The sequence below is a fragment of the Chelonoidis abingdonii genome, chromosome 22, assembly GCF_003597395.2.
Source record: "Chelonoidis abingdonii isolate Lonesome George chromosome 22, CheloAbing_2.0, whole genome shotgun sequence".
NCBI classification, from domain to species: domain Eukaryota; kingdom Metazoa; phylum Chordata; order Testudines; family Testudinidae; genus Chelonoidis; species Chelonoidis abingdonii.
Window position 1 is genome coordinate 7040134 of NC_133790.1, and position 24220 is coordinate 7064353.

Here is a 24220-nt window from a genome sequence, read left to right on the forward strand (position 1 = left end):
TCATCAAAAAACAGAGGAAAACTCTCCAATCAGCTTGCTCAAAAAGTCTCTTAATACCTACTTTCACCCTCTGTGAATCCACTTTAATTCCCATCATTAAAACTGAGAGTGGCTTTTGCTCCAATTTCAATGTATATGTTAATCTTCCTCAAATTAACAGGGTATATATCAATTTAAGATGAATTAGTGCTAAAAATATTAAATCCCAAAACAAAAGCATATGCATTTCACAGTCACGGTTTATTTATAACGGCAAATGATTTAAAAAACTTTTCTGCGTGTTCTTTTAATCTTTAGGCAGTAATGTAAAAAATTATTTCATTATACTCACATAACACATGTTACATACCCAATGTTATGTAAACACTGCACTTGAAGGTTGTTGAAACTTTTTTTTTTTATACTTTGTATGGTTAACTGAGCAAACATAGCACTTTCTTTCTTTGAGAGAAAGGTGTTCATGGGCTCTTCCTCTTTCTTAAAGAAAAACAGTTTAACACACGTGCTTCAAACTCAAATCATCATGCTTACAATGCAAGTAATAATAAATAATAATAATAATAAAAATGACAAATAAATGTCTGTAACATTTTGCGTACTTCACTGCTTTAGCTTTTAGCCAGATGTTTAGAAAGGTCTTTCACTAGCATGCTTGGGGAAAAAACAACACACATAAAATAATAATAATAAGCAGAATTTTAATATTTTCAGTACTTGAATAGTTACTGCACTGTTAATTCCTGTAGTAGTAGCATTGAGGCTCAGTCACGCTGAGGATTAAAACTGTTACTGTCCCTTTAAGAGCGAGAGAGAAGACACACACACACACACACACACACTGGCTCACTCTCATACAGTGTCAAGTGCTGTACACTTTTTACTGCCAGACTTGCGTTTGTTTCTAAGTACCAGTGAAACGCCAGGATTTAAGAAAAATAGGATCCTGCTGCAGTTCAGTGTTTTGGGTTTTGTTTCTTTTTTAATATAGTAGTTTCTAAGACAGGAAAAAACTTTACAACCATATTTCGAAGTGCATTTCTAAGCCTCTGAAAACGGTCACCAGTTTAGATCAAGGCATTTGTAAAGAGATTCTGAAAAAAGGGATGAGGGCAATGGCAAGGGCAGAGTTTGCCAAACCGGGTTGTCAGTGTGAGTGAATGAAATGGACAGGATGGCAGCATTTTGTAAATTACAGGACTGTCTCCTAGCAACAGACAACACATTCAGCTCCACGTGACTTCCAATGGCCCAGAGGAAAGGAGAGACAGACAGAGGGGGAAGGAGCAACATTCATTAGTATTTTTAACCATCCAGCCCCTCCAGTCTGGAAAAGCATTTCACTTTAAGAGGGGAGAGGGGATGCAGGGGTTTCAACTAGACAGACCATGGAGCTAAAACCTGCTTCCCACCTTTTGTATCCAGTTCCACATGGATGATGTTGCCCATGACTGATGTGTTGTGCAGGTGCTGGACGGCTTCCCTGGCACCCTTCACCGTGGCAAAGATCACTTTGGCAATGCCCAAGTGCTTCTTATTCTTGGGGTTGTAGAGAATCTCTACTTCTTCCACTTCACCATATTTCTTGCACATGTCCGTCAGAAAGTTTTCGCGGATGTTGTCATTCAACTTGGCAAAGGTTACCTGCTTGGGAGGCACTGGCCCCACGTAAAACTCATCAATCTGGAGATTAATACAAACACAAAATTAAATACAAAATAATTAAAAACCAGGAGGGAGACTGACAGCAGAAAATCAAATCATTTGGAACAGACAGACAGAGTTAGTCTCCTTAGAACTCTGGGGAAAGTAACTGTCTACAAACAATGTCACACCAGTCTGAAGAGAAATCCAGCCTCTACACTCTCAGCAAGTCATATGGAAAAGGTTACTGTTTCATCTTAAAAACACATTTTCAGCAGCTATATCAAGCATCAGAGCTATAACTCGAAACAGGTAAACTGATCCCATCAGACAGAGGTATTGATTTCTTTATGAAATAGGATTATTGTTAATCGGTTTGCCAGATAATATTAATAAGACTCTGCCATTTAAGTGGCCCATTATATTATTTCAAACTCAAGCTCAGTTGACAGATAACAAGAATCCAAACTAAACCTAAAGGGTAGGAGAGGTACCTTGAATTTGGGAACAGAAAGCTCCAACTCCTTGGTTTTGGTCCATATTCTTCCTATCCTGGGATCTCTGACACAATCCACCGGAGCAATTCCCGAGTTCTACAAGGGGGGGGGGGAATAGAACACACAAAAAACATCAATAATATTGCTAGAAATTTCGGGGGGGGGGGAACATATCACAAGGAAGCAGGGGAAGTTTCGGGGGGGGAGAAAAGCACACATACACAAGTGTCAAATTGCAATACTGCAGGGAAATAGACACAAATTGGAAACACAGAAAAATAAAGCTCCAGGTTTTAGCTCCTTCTTGGGATCCTGACAGTTGAATACATTGTGTCAGGTGGCAGTAACTTTCGTGCCTTTTCCTCCCCTCACCCTCCAACATTTCTTACAACATGAATTATTACAGCATTAAAAAATCCCTTTCCCCCACCACACGTCCCCTAAACAAGGACTGCCGGGGGGGTATATAATTTATTTAAAAAACAAAACACTTACAGGCATGCTAAAATTTTGCCCATCATAACGATAGAGTTTATGCTGTCCTTTTTTCAGAGCTGGGTCAATAATCAATTTGTAACTTCTCCAGTGGTGATTTCTTTTCTCGACAGAAGTGCTGGCTTGTGTGCTGTTCTCCATTCCGTTGATCCAACCTGGGGGGGGGAAACACAAAGTTTTTAAAAAACGTAATAAAGATCCCATTTTAGGAATCTCTCATTAAACACATCAAAGCTGGGGGGAAATACACACACGGGAAGACTCTAAAATGGGGGAATTGTTAGACAACCCCTCCACCCCCGTGAGACAAGACAGAAAGGGGGGGAAAAAAAGACCCAATCTCACTTGAACTCTGCTTTTTGCCATGATCTTCTGGGTGCTTGGGTTTTTCCCCTGCCTTGATCTCCTTGAAAGACATTGTGTGAGGTGGCCGATCGTCTCCTTGCAGCGAAAGGCGAGCTCCTTTTCACATTTGGCTGGTTACATTACATTGCTTTTGAAAGGCTCCTGCCTCCTTTTTTTGCGAGCCAACACATATTGTGTGTGTGCTTTCTGCCTGCTTCTCAGGCATCCCACAATACACCACTATGGAGCTCGGCTAATGGCTAACCGCCCTCAACCGAAGGCACATTCACAGCAGCTGCAGCGCGCCGCGAAGCCCCCAGCCTCGCCGAGCCGTGGCACCTCCCCGCCCGAAATAAAGGGCCATGCATTTTCCCGAGCCGAGCTGGCCTCGGGAGGGGATTTTCCCCCGGGTTAATTGCATGCAGGAAATTCCTTGGAATCTGCGGGCTGCGTTTACCTTAGCGCAAACTGTTTCTAAACAAGATGGACAGAGGTGGGACAAGTTTGGGGGGACTCATTGAGCCTCGCAGGGACATCCAGGGAGCAGCCCCGGGCACGGGGCGAATAGCTGTGTGTCTGCTCCCCTGCTACAGTGTTGCCCCGCAGCCACACCGAGCCCCGCTGGCTCGCGAGCCGCCTTGTTACAATGTGTCCATTGCACAGGACGGGAACAAGGGGGAGAACGTAGCAGTTTTGCTTATTAAAGGTCCTGGGGTTGCAACAGCCAATCAGCGTGGAGCTTCCATTTTGTTTGAGCGGTGGAAGGCAGCTGGGGATCTCTCTTTTTGCCTCTTTTCCTGGGCGAGGAGCGTCTCGCCTGGCTTTGGGCTTCATGTTGTTTTAGCTCATCTTGTGCTTTTGGTTTGTAATTTGGCCGTGGTTAGGTAATTGGCTGGTTAAAGGCACCAGGAGCCCGCAGCCAATCAGCGCGCAGCTTCCATTTGGCTTGAGTTATTAGACGCTGATCTAAAAACATCCTTCACCAGACAGCTAAGGAGAGGCCAACAGATCAGGCAGCCATTTTTCTGCAATGGAATTAAATGGCCAACTGGGTTTTCCTTTGTTCCAAAAGGGGATACTTTATTTGAATCCACACCATCCATTTCAGGACTTCTCAGTGTTGTATTAATGTCTGACAACATTTTAAAGGACTCAATGAAGAAGGAAGATAAAAAAGATTTGGATTTTTCCTTATGATTTGGAATCCATCTTTGTCTTGTGTAACTAGGTCATGGCACACCCTTATGTCAGCAGTAACAATTTTGAATTCAAAAATAAGTAAATACATATTTTTGTTTGGGTTTTTTAAGCTTTAGAACTATATTATGACTGAACAATAAATTTTAAAAAAAAAGTTCCTGTATTAAACACTTAATTCCTGGCCATTTTTTATTAACTCCTTTGGTGCTTATAAGGTAACGTTTTAAATATAGATTTAGGAATAGTGAATTCTGGCATAAAAATTTAATATGATAAACTTTTTTTTTCTTTTACATTGTAAGTACCCAATCCATTCTGTCCTTACTAAGTGTAGTTTTCATGTTAATGTTACTGGAGTTGTCCTTATTTCTGAGACTTCATTTGCATGTCTTATGTTTTTTTGTCTGTTTTAGCTAAAACAATTTTATGCTTTTAAAATATTTTAGTTATAAAGCAAAATATCTGGCGAGAGATGTTTTTAAAATGTTTACATACAGTAAATGTTAACCAGGTGTTTTCACACTAACATGTACAGACTAAAATATTTGGGGAGAACATTTTTTGAGTTTGTGTAGTCTGGAGAGCCACTGGCTGTCCTTTTAATGTACAGAGTAAATCTGTCACAGGAACCTAGATTTAAGCCTCGAGTTCTAAGGATACTGTCAGTCACCATAACTGGACAACATTTTCTATAGCTTTTTGATGCTACACCATTGCCATATAAAGATCTCTAAATGTCTTAACAAGATACGTTTTGGCTTGCAAATTTACCAGAGAAGTGGGGATACAGAGTATATAGCTCTATATTTATAAGTCTGTTTTTTAAAAAGCTAAACAACACAACTTCACCTTCAGAACTGCATTCATCAGTGGTGAGCGGGTAAGTAAACCCTTTTGCCCTTGCAGAGAAGCAGATAGCCCAAGGCCTGTTCGACAAATGTTATTGTCCTGGACAGAGAGAGCCTAATGATCGTCTGTAAAACGGTAGCTATCTTGTTCTTGTGTCATCGATACATATACAGACTATATTAATATATATTTTTCAGAGGGTGTTTTCTTTTTTCTCCACAAAGAGCTTGTTAGCAGCTCTGCTTTTTGTGGAGGGAGACTGCGGATCCATGCTGGTATTACATGGCTGTTAAATTGTTCCTCCCCCCCCCCCCATCTACCTCCAAACAGTAAGATTATGAAGGAGGCTTTTAGAAGACGAGTAGACGAAAGGGAACCCCCTTACGTGTTTATCCATCTAATTACTGAAGAATCTGGCTCGCGAAAAACAAAGAGGGACTGTTTTCAGAACGGTGACCACGAGCCTGTAAAGGTCTCACTAAAATGCGCTGCAAAATCCTTCCCTACGAGAGGCAGCTACCTTCGAAACGGTCTGAAAATAGATCCACGAGGGAGGCTGCCTCCAAAGGAGGGAGATTTTGCAGCCTGGATTGTTACAGTCGGGAAGAAGTGACGCAGTTGATGTTCACAGCAGTTCTGTGCTTTCATGCAGCTACTGAGCCCATGCAACTAACTCCCAGCTGATTTTTATTTTAAAATCTGCTAATGCACCAAGCTTGTAATGCCTTTGCAGCCCAGTGCCACGAGAAAAACCGGGAGGCTGTCTGGCATTTCAGCATGCAGCTCCAGGTTGTACTCCATATTGTTTGTGAGAGGGGGTGGGGTAGTGGTTCGTAATGGCTTCTTCTTTGTAATGCTGTATTCTTGTCAAGTTGGGGGGCAGCAGCCCGTCTGTGTCTCCCAGTGTCTAGCGTTGTTTCTATTTCCGATCATTGCAGGGAGATGACTGCCCGCCCCCCCTTGGTGAGGCTCGTGGAAAGTGAAGAAGAGAAGTAAGAGGGGGGTTTGTTTTTAAGGCTCAGGGAAAAAAAAATGGTTGCCATTTCGTGAAAGCACTTTGCAGCAGCAGAAGGAAGCGAGCAGGGGCTTGTAATCGGAGATCCTGGCAGAGCTCCAGCTATTGCCTGCTGTTCTGCTAGGCACTCCCAGGGGGGCTGGGGGGACCGAGAGGGGGAGGGAGAGAGGAGGGGAGGCCAGGGCTAGGTTGGCAGCTCTCTTAAAGAAACAGGACACTAGTTTGGGGAAGACAAAGCAGTATCGAGTAATGCAGTCAAAGCCCTCATGCTATAAATAACACGATTGTTGCTATGAAGATCCTCCTGGTGACTTTTTAAAAAAACTTTTTTTAAAAAAAACCAAACAAAAATTACCGTAGCACATCACAGGCATTTGAAAAACGAGTGCAATACAGAATTAGCCAAATGGCCAGGAAATGGCATGAGGCACCCTTATCGCTCTAGATGGTGGTGTTTGCTTTAAACAGATCGGACGACGGGCTCGCAGTCTGGAGTTCAGACGAATGTAATGGGGTTTATGCTGCTAGAAACGTGTAGGGCTATGTAGAGATCGGGACAAGCCGTGTGATCTTTAGTTCAGTCTTTTAAACCGTCCCCTAGCTCTTAGCCCATTGTTTCTCAAAGTAGGTTTCACTGCATGTTGCTAAGCTTCCTCTGTCCTCTTCGGCCCACAAACAGGGTGGGTCTAACATTGAGATGGGAGGAGGAGCAGCTGACAGCAGAGTGCATGGCCTGTGCCAGATCAGGTTGCTGGCTGCCCCTGCTTCTCTGCTGACTGCAGGGATCTGTCTGTTCATTGTAGATCCTGCGGCCATTGTATTACTTATGGTCTCTGCACCACTCTGTACGTGCAGGGGGATCCTTGCCTCTCCAAAAGGAGTTGGGGAGGCCTGTCTCCCTCACTTCTTGCCTATTGTCAGCCTCAACGTTTAGTAAATGGAGGGTCATATTAGTCCATTGATCCATTTATATCTACTTACAGAAAGGATCAAGGCGAGAGGCCAGCTCATATTCTGTATTTCTAGAAAAAAAAATCTAGGGCACGACTGAAACTAGTGTAGGAGGTTCACTCACAAGGAGAATTAACAGACATCCGTTTTCAGTGCGGTTAAATCCATTCTGGGTGGTTTTGAAATGCAAAATGTGTCAGATTAAATAGATTTTCCTACATCTAGCTAAGTATGAGGGTATTATGGTTGTTTCGGACTTTATAATGCTCATTTTGCTCCTTGGGGAGTTGTTCACTCCACTCCACGCTAAAATTAGATCAGATAGTGCAGCCTGCCTTAATCAACCATCCAAAGGGCCAGCAAAACCCAGTTGTAGAGGTGGCCTTTTCTTAAGGGTAGAAGAAAATCATACCTTTTCCCCTCCCATAAAAATTCACAGTAAGTGGCTACTTAAGACAAATGCTTGCCTCTTGGAGGTGGGATCTATAGGGCAGAGTTCACTGTACCAGTTTGTGTGTAAAGTTAGTCATTTTCTTGTTTTTTGTAAAAGCTTTGGTTTGGTATGTGATGAGAGGGTTACGGGAGGGTAGGGTTGTGCAAATAAATCATTGCATTTTCATCTTTTTCACCATAAATATAAGGGTTTATTTTACTCTTAACAGTTGACTATATTTTCATCTATAATCCTTCCACAACCTGAATCTAGCTGTTATACTAGAACAAGCAATTAACCTGTGTGCATGTGTGTGTCTATATGGGATACACAAACATAAATTCCCACATGAAAATGCCTCTAAAACACAAGACTTACTATTAAAATTAGAAAACTGGCTCCCCTGCCTTCCCTCTCCAATACTGATACCTTTAACCAGCCACCTCTCCTCTCTAATTGGGATGCAGTGGTTCAAACACATTACTTTTTTTTTTTCCCTCTTCCCCTGCTTTTTTAGAATCTCTTTGGAGCCCTTATGCACTCGAGCATTCTTGTCCTTTGTATAGTGAAACAGGAAACTATTTGAGCTAATTTCAGAAAGTGAAGTGTATATTTGTATTCAGTAAAATATCTCTTTGTTAGCAACATGTAGAACTCAGTGAGTGCCCTAATCCATGAAGTCACATTCATGTGCATGGCTCTTGCTCATGCCTGTAGTTCTGATTACTTTAAATATAAAAAGGTAAAGATATTTGCATAAACTACTATATAGTTTTTCTTTACCATAAATCCTTGTTAAGATGTTACTTGACTATTTTTTATTAGACTAGAAGTCAAACCCATTTTAATTTACTGAAAGATAGTGAAAATCAAACAGCATCCAAATCAAAACAATGCTGCAGATTATTTTCTACTACAGTAAAACAGTTCTAGATCTTGCACTATATTGTGCAAGCTGAACATATAAGTGATGAATGAGGAAGTGGTCAGTTAATTTTAAGCAACATCTCTCAACTCTCTGGTGCTTGTTTTTTATTTTTAAATGCATATTAAACTGTAAGTGTTCAGATATTTTAACAAACGTTAAAACTCATATTATCACCTCTTTCTCCCCTCATCCCTCCAAAATGATTTAATACTGAAGCTCTCTTCTTCACTTAACTGGTTCTACCCAACTGTGATTATGGTTTCCAAATAGTGGGTGATCTTATGTATCAAGGCCTTACTTTTGTGTGTGTTTGCACAACTCTGTCCAAGCACACATCTGTGTAGTTACTTTTCCAGTGCTAATTCCTTTGTGTGCAATTAACCACTTTGCAGAGTGCAAAACCGTCACCTGTGTTCTCAGGCAATGGAATCTTACAGTCGATGAATTGCCCTAGCAAGTGTTAGGGTTAGAAAAGTATGTGTAGAGAGTTGCACATATGTGCAAGTGAAAGCCAGTGTGATGGAGTACTGAAAACCTGGGCCCAAATGTGCTGCAGTAAGTAACATAAAGTGGGTTGAGGCAGAGATTAGTGGCCTATTTTTCAGAAGTGCTGAGCACCTGCAGCTCTTGATGAATAAGAGGCTACCTAGCACCCTTGAAAATCACGTCATACATGTCTGAACTAGGAATTTCCTTGCTTTTGTAAGGTTGTTAAATAGTGTTTTAAATGTAGTCTAAAAGTTGTTGACACAATCTGAGAGCAGCTATAACTGTAGAATGGATGGCTTAGTGACCAAGCATCAGGTCTGAAACACTGGGCTATCACTGCATTTTAAATCCCAGAAAGGTCAACCGAGACTTTCTTTGTGTTAGACTGACTCAATTTTAGTCCTGAAATTTCTGCTGTTATGTGCTCCCTAATGATTCAGTAATGCTCTGTCTCATAGGAACAGGATTTGTTCTTGCCCAGCGTATCCCACTGCTTCATTATTGAGCAGCATGCTCTGTGCCAGTTGTCCAAGTGGTGGCTGCATTTCTGTGACAAAGTGTTATATCTGACATACTCTAGGATGAGAGACACTACAGAAGCAGATATATATATAATAATAAGTTTTGTAGCTACCCTGGTAGACATTAATTTTGACGATACTCAGTTTCACAGCTCTTTTATGCTGAGGGTCCTGTACCCTTTTTTTTTTTTTTTTTTTGTTACAATAGTGAATTTAGAAACTAATACAGTAATGCAGGGTCTGTGCAGGCATGTGTAGCTACTCTCATGCGGCTTTGGACACTAGATTAATAGAAGGACAGACGGTATCATTGTGATCATCTAGTTTGACTTCCTGCATTAGACAGTCTATAGGACTTCCTGCAGTTAATGACTGCCTCAGGTCCAATAGTTGTGGTTGAACTAGAGTATATCTTTTAGAAAAATATCAAGTCTTGGTTTTAACCTTTCTGGCTGGAGAAGCCATCATACTCCTTGTTCAATTGTTTCAGTGATTAACTACCCTCATTTAAAAAAAATGTAATAGCTCTATGTTATCAAACTTCTGTTTATAGATACTTCTAGACTGTGATCGCATTACCCCTTAACCTTCTTCTGATCACCTAAATGGATTGAGCTCCTTAAGTCTCTCACTATAGGGCATGTTTACCAATCCTTTAATCAGTCTCATGGCTTTTCTCTGAATCTTCTCCAATTTTTCAACCTCCTGCTTGAAATATACACACATGAATTGCTCACAGTATTCCAGTAACAGTGTCAGCAGTGCCAAATACAGACGTAATATGACTTCTCTACTCCTTCTTAATATTCCCATGTTTATAAATCCATGGATCATATTAGCTCCTTTTGACCACAGCACTGCACTGCAAGCTCATATTCAGATTATCCACAATGCTGCCAAGTTCTTTAAGTTACTGCATCTCAGAATCTCCCATCTTGGAGGCATGGCCTGGATTTTTTGTTCCCAGATGTTTTATTGTGGCAAAACGTAAAGACATACACTTGGCTATATTAAAAATATTGTTTGCTTGAGCCCAGTTTACCAAGCAATCCAGATCACTCTATCAATGACCTGTCCTCTGCATTATTTACCCACTACCCAATTCTTTGTCATCTGCATACTTTGTCCGTAACCATGTTATATTTTCTTCCAGGTCATTGATAAACAAATATTTAATAACATAGGGTGAGGAACCGATCCCTGCAGGATCCCACTAGGAACATTCCCACTCACTGGTGATTTCCTGTTAACAATTTACATTTTGAGACCTATCAGACAGTTTTGAATTCATGTTGATTTTATATCGTTTTACTTTCTTAATCAAAATGTTGTACAGAGTCAAGTCAAATGCCTTACAGAAGTGTATTACATCAACACTGTTACCTTTATCGACCAAACTTGTAATTTCATCAAAACATTATATAATTTACACTAGAATCTAAAATAGTAAGAATGGGAATGTTGACCAAGGAAGATGGTTTTCCTTTTTTTTTTTTTTTTTGTGCCATACAATTTTTAACCTCTGCCAGAGTGGGGCAGAAAAGATGTCTGTAATTTCTCATGCCATCTCTAGGTAGGGCTGCCTTTCACCTCTATCCTACCCTGCAATATACTCACTGGGAATATACATGTGATCTAGCACAGGGTTTCTCAGCCCATGGGTCAGGATCCAAAACTGGGTCACCAGACTGGGGAGGGATAGTACAGTGGTTTGAGCATTGGCCTGCTAAACCCAGGGTTGTGAGTTCAGCCCTTGAGCGGGCCACTTAAGGATCTGGGGCAAAAATCAGTACTTGGTCCTGCTAGTGAAGGTAGGGGGCTGGACTTGATGACCTTTCATGGTCCCTTCCAGTTCTAGGAGATGGGTATATCTCCAATTATTTAAAAAAAAAATATTATTAGAATGTTTCAAACGATTGCCTGGCAACTTCTGTGGCTCCTTTCCCACAGGGCTGACTGGGATTGCCTCCCTCTTCCCGGCACTGCAACCTCTGAGATCCTAGCACTGCTCAGGTTTGGCCAGCTGTCAAAGAGGATGAGAGTCTGGGTGGGCCAAATCTGAGTGAGTGGCACTCGAACCCCATGAGCCAGGTCATAATTCCATTCTCACAGATCTGGTCCAGTCAGGGAGCTGGGGCCAAACCTGAGTGGTGCTGCAACCACAGAGGTTGAAACACCTGGAGTGGAGAGCCAAGCCCAGTCAGCCCCACAGCACAAGAGCTGCAGGAGCTCCCATTGTGGGGTGAGTGCTGGGCAGGCAGGATTCAACCCCTCCAGGGATAGGATCTGATTGAAACCACCCCAGGGCCTCCACCCCTCTAGTCTATTTGCTGGGTTGCAACAGGCCATGAACATTTGCAAATGGGTCCTGAGCCCGAAAAGATTGAGAACCATTGATCTAGCATGAGACTTGGAACCTTTATCTATTGTATTGTTTTCACGGTCTTGATACAAGAAGATCTGTGTCCATAGCTAATCACATATGATGGAAAGAACACATCTGTCATCAGAAAAAATCCATATGACATTTGATGCACATGATTTTTGTAATCTCAATATATTGGTTATTCATTATACTTTTTGTAATACTAAGCAGGAGCAGCACATCAAGACAGTTTTTGAATGCTTTAAAAATATAATATTTTTTGAGCTATAAAAGAATAACAAAGCAAATTCAATTCCTGTCATACACTAGCTTCTGCATCTCATTTCATTCACAATTTAAATAGAGCTACTGCTGAAGTGAAATGTGTTTACAGCAGGTAATTCTGAAAGTACTTTGAAACTTTAAAAAGTTGTTATAAATCAACCAAGCTTGAAACTGATCAGTACTTAGAAGTCATTACATCATTTCAAAATTTTAGCTTAATGCTTCCTGGCCTAAAACTGTCAAATTTTAAACAGAAATTACTTCAGTAGTTATGAATTTTGGCATTCATTGAGGTTGTGTTATTGAAAGCAAATGAAAGCATACACTGTGAGTGGTAAACTACAAACATATGGATCAAAATACTTGTGTATTGAGACTTCAATCACTCAGACTGTCTAGAGACACTATTGTATTTGAGCTGTTTTAACAAGTGTGAATGCAGAGCATGTGATAATAACTGGCTGATGGAAAATGCTGTTAGAATAGTTATTTGTAAAAAAAAAGTTGTGAGCTGTTGTCTCTTTTTTTTTTTCTCTTGTGATGACTTTCAAATTCGTTCACCTTATAAGTGAAACAGTTGGTTTTTTTTTTTCCCTCTAACTATTGCATTGCAAGCTCCACTTGTGATATGAAATCAAGCTGAGTTCTTTGTCCCCTTTATGTTATCGCTATTACTGATGGTATCGCAGTTTGGATTTTTTTTGGACAGGGCTGTTTGAGTGCTCCAGCTGGTTTATTAAGCCAGGGTTTTTCAGTAGAACTGGCTTGGATATGTGGTCTGCCTAATATTGGCTGATCCACTATAGCCCTATTCTGCTGCATAGCACAGCAGCTTACAGTTGCTAAGCAGCTGCAGATTCTTCTTTACCTTAGCTACCAATAAGCTGTTCAGTGGAAGAAACATCCGTTCCCTTTGATCCATTAAGAAGCATAAGCAGCATGAAAACATGAGCAGTGTATTTTTGACCCAAGCCTATTTCCAAAAATTTGTTTTTATTTTTAACCCTTTCAGACTTTCAGATTGCAAAACAGCTCTAATCCCTGAACTCGAGTAAGCTCTCTCCACGCCTCCAGAGAGCTGCGGCCTGCTCATTTTCTCCACTCCCTCTGAGAGGAGTCGGTGATGATGAGCAGAGCTCACTTTATTTCCCAACACCTTCCTTGCTGGTGAAGTCCTTCCTTTTCTCTCAGTGTGACTCCTCTCTCAACTGATCAATAACATGCTGAGGTAAGACTAGCAGCATTTGAGGTGGGATCAGGTTCCTGGAACAGGGAAAGTATTACATAAGAATGGCCATACTGGGTCAGACCAAATGTCCATCTAGCCCAGTATCCTGTCTTCTGACAGTGGCCAATGCCAGGTGCCCTGGAGGGAATGAACAGAACAGAGAATCATCAAGTGATCCATCCCCTGTTGCCCATTCCCAGCTTCTGGCAAACAGAGGTTAGGGACACCATCCCTGCCCATCCTGGCTAAGAGTCACTGATGGACCTATCCTCCATGAACTTACTTAGTTCTTTTTTGAACTCTGTTATAGTCTTGCCCTTCATAACATTCTCTGGCAAGGAGTTCCACAGGTTGACTGTGTTGTGTGGGCGGGGGGCGGGGAAATCACTTGCTTTTGTTTGTCTTTAAAACTGCTGCCTATTAATTTCATTTGGTGACCCCTAGTTACTGTGTTATGAGAAGGAGTAAATAACCCTTCCTTATTTACCTTCTCCACATCAGTCATGATTTTATAGACCTCTATCACATCACCCCTTAGTTGTCTCTTTTTCCATGATGAAAAGTCCCAGTCTTATTAATCTCTCCTCATACAGCAGCCATTCCATACCCCTAATAATTTTTGTTCCCTTTTTCTGAACCTTTTCCAATTCCAGTATATATATTTTGAGATGGGGCAAATGCATCTGCATGCAGTATTCCCTGTGCTCCTCCTATTCCAGGTCTCTGTCTCCTGAGAGGACTCTGTAAACCAGCCTCCTGAGAGAGATGCTCTCAAGGACCAGGTATTGGACTACAGGAGGGGGCTGGTGCCACAAAGGACTGGGGGAATCAGTCTGTAGTGCCCCCAAATTATTCCTGTCCGACAGCTGTTCAGTTATCCATATTAAATAAGCTGATGATTTGAGCCCATCTCCTAGTGTGTGGTTGTTCACATCATAGGAAAAAAACCATGGCTGGCATTTGTTGGCAGAGAAGTAAGGACTGAATGGAGAGTAGGGATGTAAAAGGTTAACTGGTAAGCATTAGGCTTACCGTTAAACGACCTTAACCATTAACTTTGGTGGCCCAACACCAGCTGGAGCAACCTGAGCCCTGGCTGCCTTGTGCCTGCCAGCCAGAGGGACCCCAGCCATGCCAGGCCGGCCGGAGCAACCTCGGTTAACCAGTTAAAGGATATAATTTTAATTGGTTAACCTTTTTAACTGATATTTACATCCCTAATGGAGAGGTAGCTTGTACTCTCCTGTGTTCAGCGCCTCCAGGGCAGGGTTGAGGGACATATTCTGGGGGAGCGTGAAAGGAGGAGAAGCTTCCACAGCTGCTGCCTACAGTGTGCCTTCTCAGTGGACAGTGCTCTTCAGGTTCTAGGGCTGTGAGCACCACACCTTTCACCAGTGCTAATTCACTCAACACTGAGATTTGGAAAGTCATGTCAGTCACATAGATACTCTGGCCCACATGATTGATACCCCTGATTTAAGGGATACCAGAGAAAATAACCTGAAGAGAAAGCGTATGCATTCTCTATGAATAGCTGCTTTCTAGGTAGAAGACAATCTGTGGCTTATGAACCAGATCTGTCCCATCTACATAAGAGTTGCTGAACGTTCCCTGCCCGTTTTTGCTGAGTTGTGCTTCTAGTTTGGCTGTCAGTTCCATTTTCCTGCCACAGACAGTTGTCCAGTTTTCCCTTTTTTAGCCCTTTGAACATTATGGTAGCATTTGGATGGTTTATATGCATAGTTTGCCTAATCGTTTTGCACTGGGTTAGTGCATGAGCCACTTTGAGCCAGATTAAACAGGAACTCTGTTTCCAAGACATGGAAAAGAGTATTTTCTCATTGAAATTTCCTTTTTCCACATTACTTAATATTCTAGAAAATTGTTCTAGCAGCTCTTTCTGCTGAAAAGAATTGGACAGTGTATTATTTCCTACTTGGCCAAGTAACAATTTAATAATGTTCTGGTTTGGGCTAAACATTATTTAAACTGATGCATGTAACAGCCACCTTTCATTCTGGATAGATGTAAAAAAGCAATTGAGCTCCTTTATGGAACCAAAACAAACAAACAAAAAAAAAACAACCAGTGAGGAGTCCTCGTGGCACCTGAGACTAACAACTGTATTTGGGCATAAGCTTTTGTGGGCTAGAACCCACTTCATCAGATGCACAAAGTGAAAAATACAGGAGCAGGTATAAATACATGAAAGGATGAGGGGTTACTTTACCAAGTGTGAGGTCAGTCTAACGAGATAAATAAATTAACAGCAGGATACCAAGGGAGGAAAAATCTCCTTTGAAGTGGTAAGAGAGTGGCCAGTTACAGTCAGTTGACAAGACGGTGTGAGTAAAAGTAGGGAGAAATTAGTATCGGGGAAATTAAATTTAGGTTTTGTAATGACCCAACCACTCCGTCATTATTCAGGCCTAATCTGATGGTATCCAGTTTGCAAATTAATTCCAGTTCTGCAGCTTCACATTGGAGCCTATTTTTGAAGTTTTTTGTTGTCGAAGAATTGCCACTTTTAGGTCTGTTATTGAGTGACCCAGAGACACTGAAGTGTTCTCCTACTGGTTTTTGAATGTTATGATTCCTGATGTCAGATTTGTGTCCATTTATTCTTTTGCGTAGAGACTGTTGGGTTTGGCCAAGGTACATGGTAGAAGGGCATTGCTGGCACATGATGGCATATATCACATGGGTAGATGTGCAGAAGAACGAACCCTGGATAGTGTGGCTGATACTGTCCCTTGAATAGGTATGTGGACAGAGTTGGCACCAGGGTTTATAGCAGGGTTTGGTTCCTGGGTTGGTGTTTTTGTTGTGTGATGTGTAGTTGCTGGTGAGTATTTGCTTCAGGTTGAGAGGCTGTCTGTAGACAAGGACTGGCCTGTCTCTCAAGGTCTGTGAGGGTGAGGGATTGTCCTTAAGGATATGTTCTAGATCCTTGATGATGCACTGGAGAGGTTTTAGTTGGGGGCTGTAAGTGACGGCTAATGGCATTCTGTTACTTCCTTTGTTGAGCCTGTCTTGTGACTTCTCCGTACCCTTCTGACTCTGTCAGTCTGTTTTTTCACTTCACCAGGTGGGTATTGCCATTTTAAGAATGCTTGATAGAGATTCTGTAGCTGTTTATCTCTGTCTGAGGGATCAGAGCAAATGCCGTTGTATCTTAGAGCTTGGCTGTAGACAATGGATTGTGTGATGTGGTCTGGATGAAAGCTGAAGGCATGTAGGTAAGTATAGCAGTCAGTAGGTTTCCGGTATAGGGTGGTATACTATTTAGGAAGTGGACCTCTTGCGTGGACTGGTCCAGACTGAGGTTGATGGTAGCATGGAAATTGTTGAAATCTTGGTGGAATTCCTCATGGGTCTCCTTCCCATGGGTCCTGGTGATGAAGATGTCATCAGTGTAGCGCAAGTAGAGTAGGGGCATAAGGCGACAAGAGCTGAGGAAGCGTTGTTCTAAGTCAGCCATAAAAATGTTGGCGTACTGTGGGGCCATGCGGGTACCCATAGCAGTACCGCTGACTTGAAGATATATATTGTCCCCAAGTCTGAAATAGTTGTGAGTGAGGACAAAGTCATTAAGTTCAGCCACCAGGTTTGCCGTGATGGTATCAGGGATGCTAATCCTGATGGCTTGTAGGCCATCTTTGTGTGGAATGTTGGTGTAGAGAGCTGCTACATCCATAGTGGCTAGGATGGTGTTTTTTGAAAGATCACCAAGGATTGTGGTTTCCTCAGGAAGTCAGTGGTGTCTCGAAGATAGCTGGGAGTGCTGTAGTGTAGGTCCCGAGGAGAGAGTCTACATTAAGTACTACCCAAACCATAGGCACAAGGTAGGGCTTGAGTAAAAGGCCCAAGAGGTTTCGCTGTGGACTGATATAGCAAAGGCAGGGGGTAGGGCAGTGACTGATTAAGCTGGTTGTGAGAGAAGCAGAGAGAGACAACACAGAAACAGACATAGAGAAGGCAGAAAGAGTTTGAGGAACATTGCCCTGAGACAAAACCTAGAGAACTTTTTGGCTGAGCGATGGTTGAAAGAGGCTTGGAACTGTGAGCAAAGAAACTCTCTCCTGTTTGATTCCTACTGTGCTGAGGGAAACAAGACTTTGACCGGTCTTCGTAAATAAACAGGATTGCATACCATAAACAAACGAACAAACCCCCAAAACCTGTCTCCGTCATCAGTTTCTTCTCCTTACTGAAACAACCTGCAGGACTCTGGAAATTAGCTAACCACTTGGGAGAAAAAGAGGTAACAATAACTTGTACTGATAGTGCTTTGCACTGACATAGTGCCTTTCGTGGGTGGAGCTTGAACTGCTTTACAAACATTACAATTCATAGTATCCCATTGACCTATTTTTGTATGCATTTTACAGGTAGCACAAAAGTTAAATGACTTAATCAAATTCCTGTGGCCTAGTTTATACAAAATCTGCACTTTTACTGGTATAGCTAATTTCATTTGTAGTGGGTGGCTTTACTGTACCAGTACAAAGCACAGTTTCCCCATTATAGCTGCATCCACACTAGGAATGCTTTGCTGGAATAGTATTCTGGTATTCCAAAATCAGTAAGTGCTTAGTGTAGAGACAGCCTAGGTGGTTTTTGCTAGTTTAGCTATGCTGGTTGGTATAACTATCTTGGCAAAATGTTTGTAGTGTAGACAAGGCCATAGAGTGGTGGTGATGCTGACAAAAAAAAATTGACAGTGCTCCTGTGCAGAGACCACAGCCTACCATGCTGACCAATACTGTCTCACTGTTTTTGTTTATATTCCCCCTTCTGTCTATATAGCATCTGTTGTCTCTTATGTTATATTTAGATTGTAAACTGTTTGGGACAAGGACTGTCTCTCTGTTCTGTGTCTTTACAGCACCTTGAACAGTGGGGTCCTGGTCCATGACGAGAGCTCCTGGGTGCTATGGTCATACAAATAATAACAGTAGAGCAGGGAAATGAATTCAGTATCCAAACTTCTGCTCCCTCACTCTGAACACTAGCTCACACTTCCTGAATGGCATGTGGGAAAGATGTTAAATATAAATACACTATTATCTTTCCTAAACAGGCTTCCTCCCTAAAATTAATGTGAAAATATAGCCTACCTTGATGAGAGAACATTCTGTGTGGTAATACAGAAACTAGTTTGCTTTGCCACTCATTGGCAGAAAGCATATCAACTTGTCATTTCCCTGGAAGTATAGGATTTGAGGGAAATATTAAGAAGCTGTTAAGTTCTTACGTGTTGCTGAATTACTGAGTCACCAGTGTAGCACTATATTAATATATTCCATGATTAGATTTTTTTTTTAAGACAGTGCAAAAATCCATAAAGTGAAAATTATAGTCCTGAGGCAGGAGCTTCAGGATTAAATTAGCAATTCAAATTAAAACAAGTTGAGCTATTTACAGGATCAGATTTTTTTTTTTTTTTTTAATTTGAAGATTATATGAGTCAAAATATACGTTTTTTAGAATATTGTTACACAGAAGAAGAAAATTCTGCCTCAGGACTGGTTGAAGAGAGTCTTGTGACTGTTTACTACGTTTCTGTTTCCCTTTTTAGCACCAGATTTCATTACTGTTGAACTATGAGATTTCAATGGGGCTCTGCACTTAAGACACGGCTATGCCTGAGTGCATCACATCACAGGGTATTGACATGTATGGGAATTGTATGTTCCTGTGTGTGAGATATATCACACACCATGCTCTAAAACATATTTTAATCACATTATTATAAGAGTTGTGCCTGAATATAAAAAAAGATGACTATTTGGCTCTAATTTCTGGGATAGAACGCTTCCAGTTTCCTCTGCATTGGCTTGATACCTGCAACAATTATAAGATGAATTTCAAGTGCTGCAGGGTGGGATTTACAGATTACTCATGTTAATTTCAATCTAAATTCTCCTCCTGGGCCTTCAGAGTAAAGTGGATACAAATAAATGTTTTTAATCAGATTTTATTTAAATTTGTTTTTATTTAAGTGTATTTTTACTTTTAAATATAAACCTGCTTAAATTCAATTTGAAATTGACAACCTATGTTAAGAGCTAAATTTATGTAAACTATTAAAATAAAATTTAAAAAATATGCTGCATCAATGACCCCTCTTTTGAATTTCAATGAATTAAAGGATGTTATTTTTAAAATTTATATATAGAATTAGGGCTAAACATCTTTAACTTTTGAGATCAACTCAAGCTTTATAAATGTCACAATATGATGCATCTAATTAAGTCTGTCTGTCTCTCTCTAGATATAGCTATATAGATATGTTACTTTCAGTCTTTACAATGGAGAGAATGCTGCTATTTACATTTTTCCATATGTAAGTTATTTCAGTTTCTGTTGCACAGAAAAGATTTTGCCTTAATTACTTTTTTGTTTTCAGTTTAACTAGCAGGTGGAGAGAGAGTTAAACACCTAAACTTCTGCAAATCTCACTAGGCACCTGTCTGGATCTTTAGGTACATATCCATGGTGACAGGAAACGATCCATCAGTTCACTATTTACTGTTCATTCTTCCATTGTTTTGCATTTAAAACTGATTTATTAAACATGTTTTGATAAACTTACTTTTTCTTGATATAATCCAGCACATTTAAGGAAGTTTTATTCAGTAAATAGATGCGTCTGACGAAGTGTGACTTCACCCATGAAAGCTTATGCTCCAATACGTCTGTTAGTCTGTAAGGTGCCACAGGACTCCTTGTTGTTGTTTAATAAAAACATTTTTAAAATGCCATTTTTGTATATTTTAATCAAATTTCTATTTCTGTTCAAATGCAGCTTGATACAAATAGCAAGTAAAAAAATCTAATAAATGAATCATTCACCATTCTCTAATATAAAATAAAAATTAAGACTCTGAATAAATGTATGTTAAGCTACATAATTACTTAAATATATATGTAAAGATATAGTGCTGTCCTTGTTAATGCAAAAAACAAACAAACAAAAAAAAACCACCACCAGATTTGGTGCATAGGCAATCAAATGTGTTTTAATTATTATAACCAATGAAAGAGGTTTATTCTTTAGAAAAATAAAAAGTACAAATGCAAAACAAGATTAAATTCAGTTATTTAAATCAGTTTCCTGTTTGCTGATCTGATTTTTAAATCACTTTTATTAACATCAATCCATGCCATTTGAGTGTATTTACTCTCTGAATTTAGGCAGGCTCTGCCAGCTCAGTGTATGAAAGCACAAGGTCTTTCATACAACAGCAGAATGCAGTCTGACAAATCAAACCTGCAAATTTTGAATTAAAAAAAAAAAAAAAAAAAAGAGAAAACTGCAATCGTGTGTAGCTTTTTATTTTTTGAAACTTAATACTAATAACTAGTAGGTTTTTTGTTGATGTATTCTTTAATTTTTTTAGTGACTTCAGTACTGCTGAAAAGTATGGGATTGACAGCTCTTGACCACCGAGTTCTCTTATTGATCCACTGTAAAGCAATATCCTTAGCACTGGCATTACAGACTTCCCCACGGGGTCCTAATCATTTGCCTCAATCTTAACATGATGTGCTTTCACTACATCTAGGGGCAGAGGAGTTCAGTCTTTATGCCCCATCAATCCCTGTCCTCTGCTGAAACTGTCAATTAGTGCCAATTGTGATGAGGACAAACAATCACTGAATACTGCTCTAAGACTACTAAACATCTCTCATTGGGTACCCAAGATTATATAATGACTCTCAGTAGCTACCAGTCTGGGCTAGATTTGAACTGGCAACCCATAAGTGAAAGGCTCTGTATCCCAATGCAAAGAACCAAATATCTGTTTAAAGCAAAAATCTATTCCTTATTGCCTTGTATATTAATTACAACAGAATTTTTAAGTGCAATCCTAGCATCCCCTCACCACTTAGAACGGTAATACACAAAATTTCTCTCTTCTTCCACTGTTTTCATTTCACATTATCTACCTAAAAAAAACACTGATTTTTCTTTCCAAGAAAAAAAACAATAACTCCGGTGGATTGGTGTGTAGTAATATCTGCTTAACTGATTGACTTTAAATGCAGTTTGTAAAGTAGATAAAACATTTTAAAATGATAGGGTTCCAGCATGGTTTTTGTGGAAGTGTGGACACTGTTTTCTCTTTTCCCCCTGATAACTGTTACCAAATCACAATAGACAGTTTCCCTCCACTAAATATACTACAGCATGGTTTTATGACACCAGCAGGCAAAAAATCCTTCTCCACCTTCGTTAAAGAACCCCTCTTCTAATATTAATTTTTAAACATGGCTATACCTATCATTTTGCCTCCAGTGTAAAGAGGACCCCAATTTAATGTACAATCTGTTTGATTTGTATCTTGTGGCAAACATAAACCAAGTATCGATGAAGTGGTGAGGAGTGTACATTTAATTTGGTAACCGATATTGGTGGTAACAAAAATGCAATATAGACAAAACATTTACATACCACTGATCAGCAGATTCTTGTTTTTTCGAGTCACTGCATGTGTTTATATGGTTAGTGCTTCACAGTATGTAGTGAATAAGAGTTGAGCTGTAATGTACTGGTGCTAGACTTGTTATATCTGCAATAAATAAATAAATTGGGATAAACACAGGTTTTAAAAATCATATTTGCAGTTTGTTAATAAAGGGCCAGGCCCTGCTTCCACTGAAGTCAATGGCAAAACTTCCACTCAGGATCAGACTCATAATACAGGTGTGTGCATTTATCACAACTAGAAAAAATACTTTACTTTATGTGCAAAACATTTTGCAAGCATTAATTTAAAATAATGTAATCAAAATATTTAAGAGTTACATTTTTCAAATGTTAGGTTGACTATTACTTTAAAATACTATATCTATCTATCTATATCAAGTTTAGAGTAGACTGAATTGCTCACTTGTATTATATTGAGTCCTGAATCTAAAATGCTTCCCCTAAAACAAAATATAAAAAGTTTAGACGTGGTTTTTGTAAACAATCCCTACCTTGAATGAGTTATTGAATTAAAACTCTACGAATTACAGTAATTCATTCAAGGGACATGAAGAAGCATATTTATGGGTTATAACATATCTGTTGATTTTTGAGATGGGTATAAAGGCCTGATCCAGCAAAGTGCTGAGCCATTCCTGGGCAGTGCTGAGTTCCTTCAACTAAAGTCCATACAAGTTGAGCCCCTTACCATCTTGCAGGATCACACTTTAAGAGCATGTTTAGGTCTGGAATGTTCATAAGGTTTTGTATTCTCTTTTGATAGATGTATATACTGTAAATGTTCATGTTATGTTTTCTCAAAAATAAAATGTTAACATCATATAGGAGTGAACTCAGATGCCCATTGTCTTTAAATTTTGATTTTACAGCTCCTACATGGGTACTTATATGCCCCCCCCCCCCACTGTAATATCACCTCCTTTTCTCTGTTCAGTTCTCTGTATATGAACCGGTGTCTTCCTTGAAACATGACTGACTTCAAGGGCATGAGATAATTCACTGGTAGTGAAAGTGTTTTTTGCATGCAGTCTCGAAGGCCATCTAGTGACACAACTATGCAGGAAGAAATGTCAGACCCTATGTGAACTGTAATTTTAAAAAAAGTAAGTAAAATTGGGGAATGATAAACTCAACAGTTCTGTTGGTGGATTGTTACCCCTTACACAGGTAATATTTCAGAAAGTTTTAGGGGTGAGCAAAATTTCCCAAGGAATTTAGATTTGCATAGTAAATGGCAGAAGAATTGAGACACTCTTCACTCAAGAGGGAGCAAGTGGTTCATCTATGCTAGGTATAGGACTTAGTCCCTACAGAGAATAGGGCCCAATTTTGATCTCAATTACTACATTGTAAATGCAGAGTAACTCCAGTGAAATGCAAGATCAGGGCCATATTTATCATCTTATCCCTTTGGTTCTTACCTTTAAACAGATGCTACTTATGTGTGTACAATTAAGTCTGTGCATAAACGTTAACAGGATTTGGTCTATGTAACTGAAATAAACACAATATTAGAGCTAAATTTGATGACAGTAAGGTTAGTATTGTACCAATAACTTTGAACACAGTCGATGCTTCTTAATTTAAGACTAGGGCACCTAAGTACCATGGTGATAGATGCATTAGAAATTAATAAAGTGAGCCACATGAATCTCTGGTGAAATACTGAAGTAATCTGGAGTTTCATCAAGGATGAACTTGACAAATCAGTATGTTACCTTCATTGTCCTAACAGCTATTCTTTTCACCTGTGATATCGCATCCTGAAGAGGTGTGTCAGATATAAATATTTTTGACTGCTTTTATTTCTGGAGAGAGTAAAAACCATGTTGTGCCTCCAACAAGTGTTTCCTGCAGCTGCCAGAGACTTTAAACAAATACAATACATGTTTAAAGGCCAAGGAAATGCTCTTGAGAAAAGGTGAGGATGCCAGAACAGTTAGGGGGAGGGCAAGGCTTAGGAACAGAGCAGTGGAGCTCCTGTAAAGGGATGGACGTGACGGGGCTTCTCAATTCACCAGGGGCTTCTGGGTGTAAGTACCTATGTACAAGGCTGCCAATGCACTGGAAGTTCCTATATAAATGGAGCTGATCTCAGTGCAGTGTGAGCGGTCTGCATGAAGGTTTCCAAATAGAAGTCCATGCGGGGGGAGGGGAGTGTCTTAATGCACCCTCCTGTGTGTGTAAAGGGGTCTCAGTGCCCAGGAAGCCCCTGTGGGGGGTGGTCTCAGTCCCCTAGGGCCGCTGGGTGTAGGGGGAGGGTCTTAGTTCCATAGGGCCCCTGGGTGTAGGAGGCTCTAGGGGGGCGGGGATGTCTCTTGCCCACGGAGCCCCTGTGTGCGGGGTGTCTCAGTGTCTGCATTGAAGGCTCCCGTAGCGAAGTCTGCCTACGAGCTGTGAGGCGGAACCGGGTCTACGGGCAATGGCGCCGCCTCGCGGCGGGGACGGGGTACGGCTGTGCGGTGTGTGAGGCACCTCCAG

General features: G+C 40.5%; 1 protein-coding gene and 1 long non-coding RNA gene across 8 annotated transcripts in view; one reads left to right on the plus strand and one right to left on the minus strand.

The window, feature by feature from the left end:
• SETD1B (SET domain containing 1B, histone lysine methyltransferase) overlaps nucleotides 1-3231 on the minus strand; it is a 70646-nt gene extending 67415 nt beyond the window's left edge. The window contains exons 1-4 of the mRNA XM_032800734.2: nucleotides 2979-3231; nucleotides 2634-2788; nucleotides 2136-2234; nucleotides 1410-1680 (exon numbers count right to left, since the gene is read on the minus strand). Coding sequence (XP_032656625.1) covers nucleotides 1410-1680; nucleotides 2136-2234; nucleotides 2634-2788; nucleotides 2979-3051 — 598 coding nt within the window. The 5' untranslated portion in view covers nucleotides 3052-3231. The remainder of the gene's footprint in view (nucleotides 1-1409; nucleotides 1681-2135; nucleotides 2235-2633; nucleotides 2789-2978) is intronic.
• Nucleotides 3232-3455: 224 nt separating this feature from the next.
• Nucleotides 3456-20009, plus strand: LOC116836806 (uncharacterized). 7 transcript variants are annotated; one of them, XR_012654710.1, is made up of 5 exons: nucleotides 3456-5058; nucleotides 5252-6019; nucleotides 13027-13242; nucleotides 13962-17506; nucleotides 19655-20009. It is a non-coding gene; the product is annotated as an uncharacterized LOC116836806 (long non-coding RNA). The 7 variants fall into 7 exon arrangements; XR_004376534.2 differs by having other exon boundaries at nucleotides 3458-4475; nucleotides 5009-5058; nucleotides 13962-20009; XR_004376532.2 differs by having other exon boundaries at nucleotides 3458-4393; nucleotides 5009-5058; nucleotides 13962-20009.
• Nucleotides 20010-24220: the final 4211 nt, after the last annotated feature.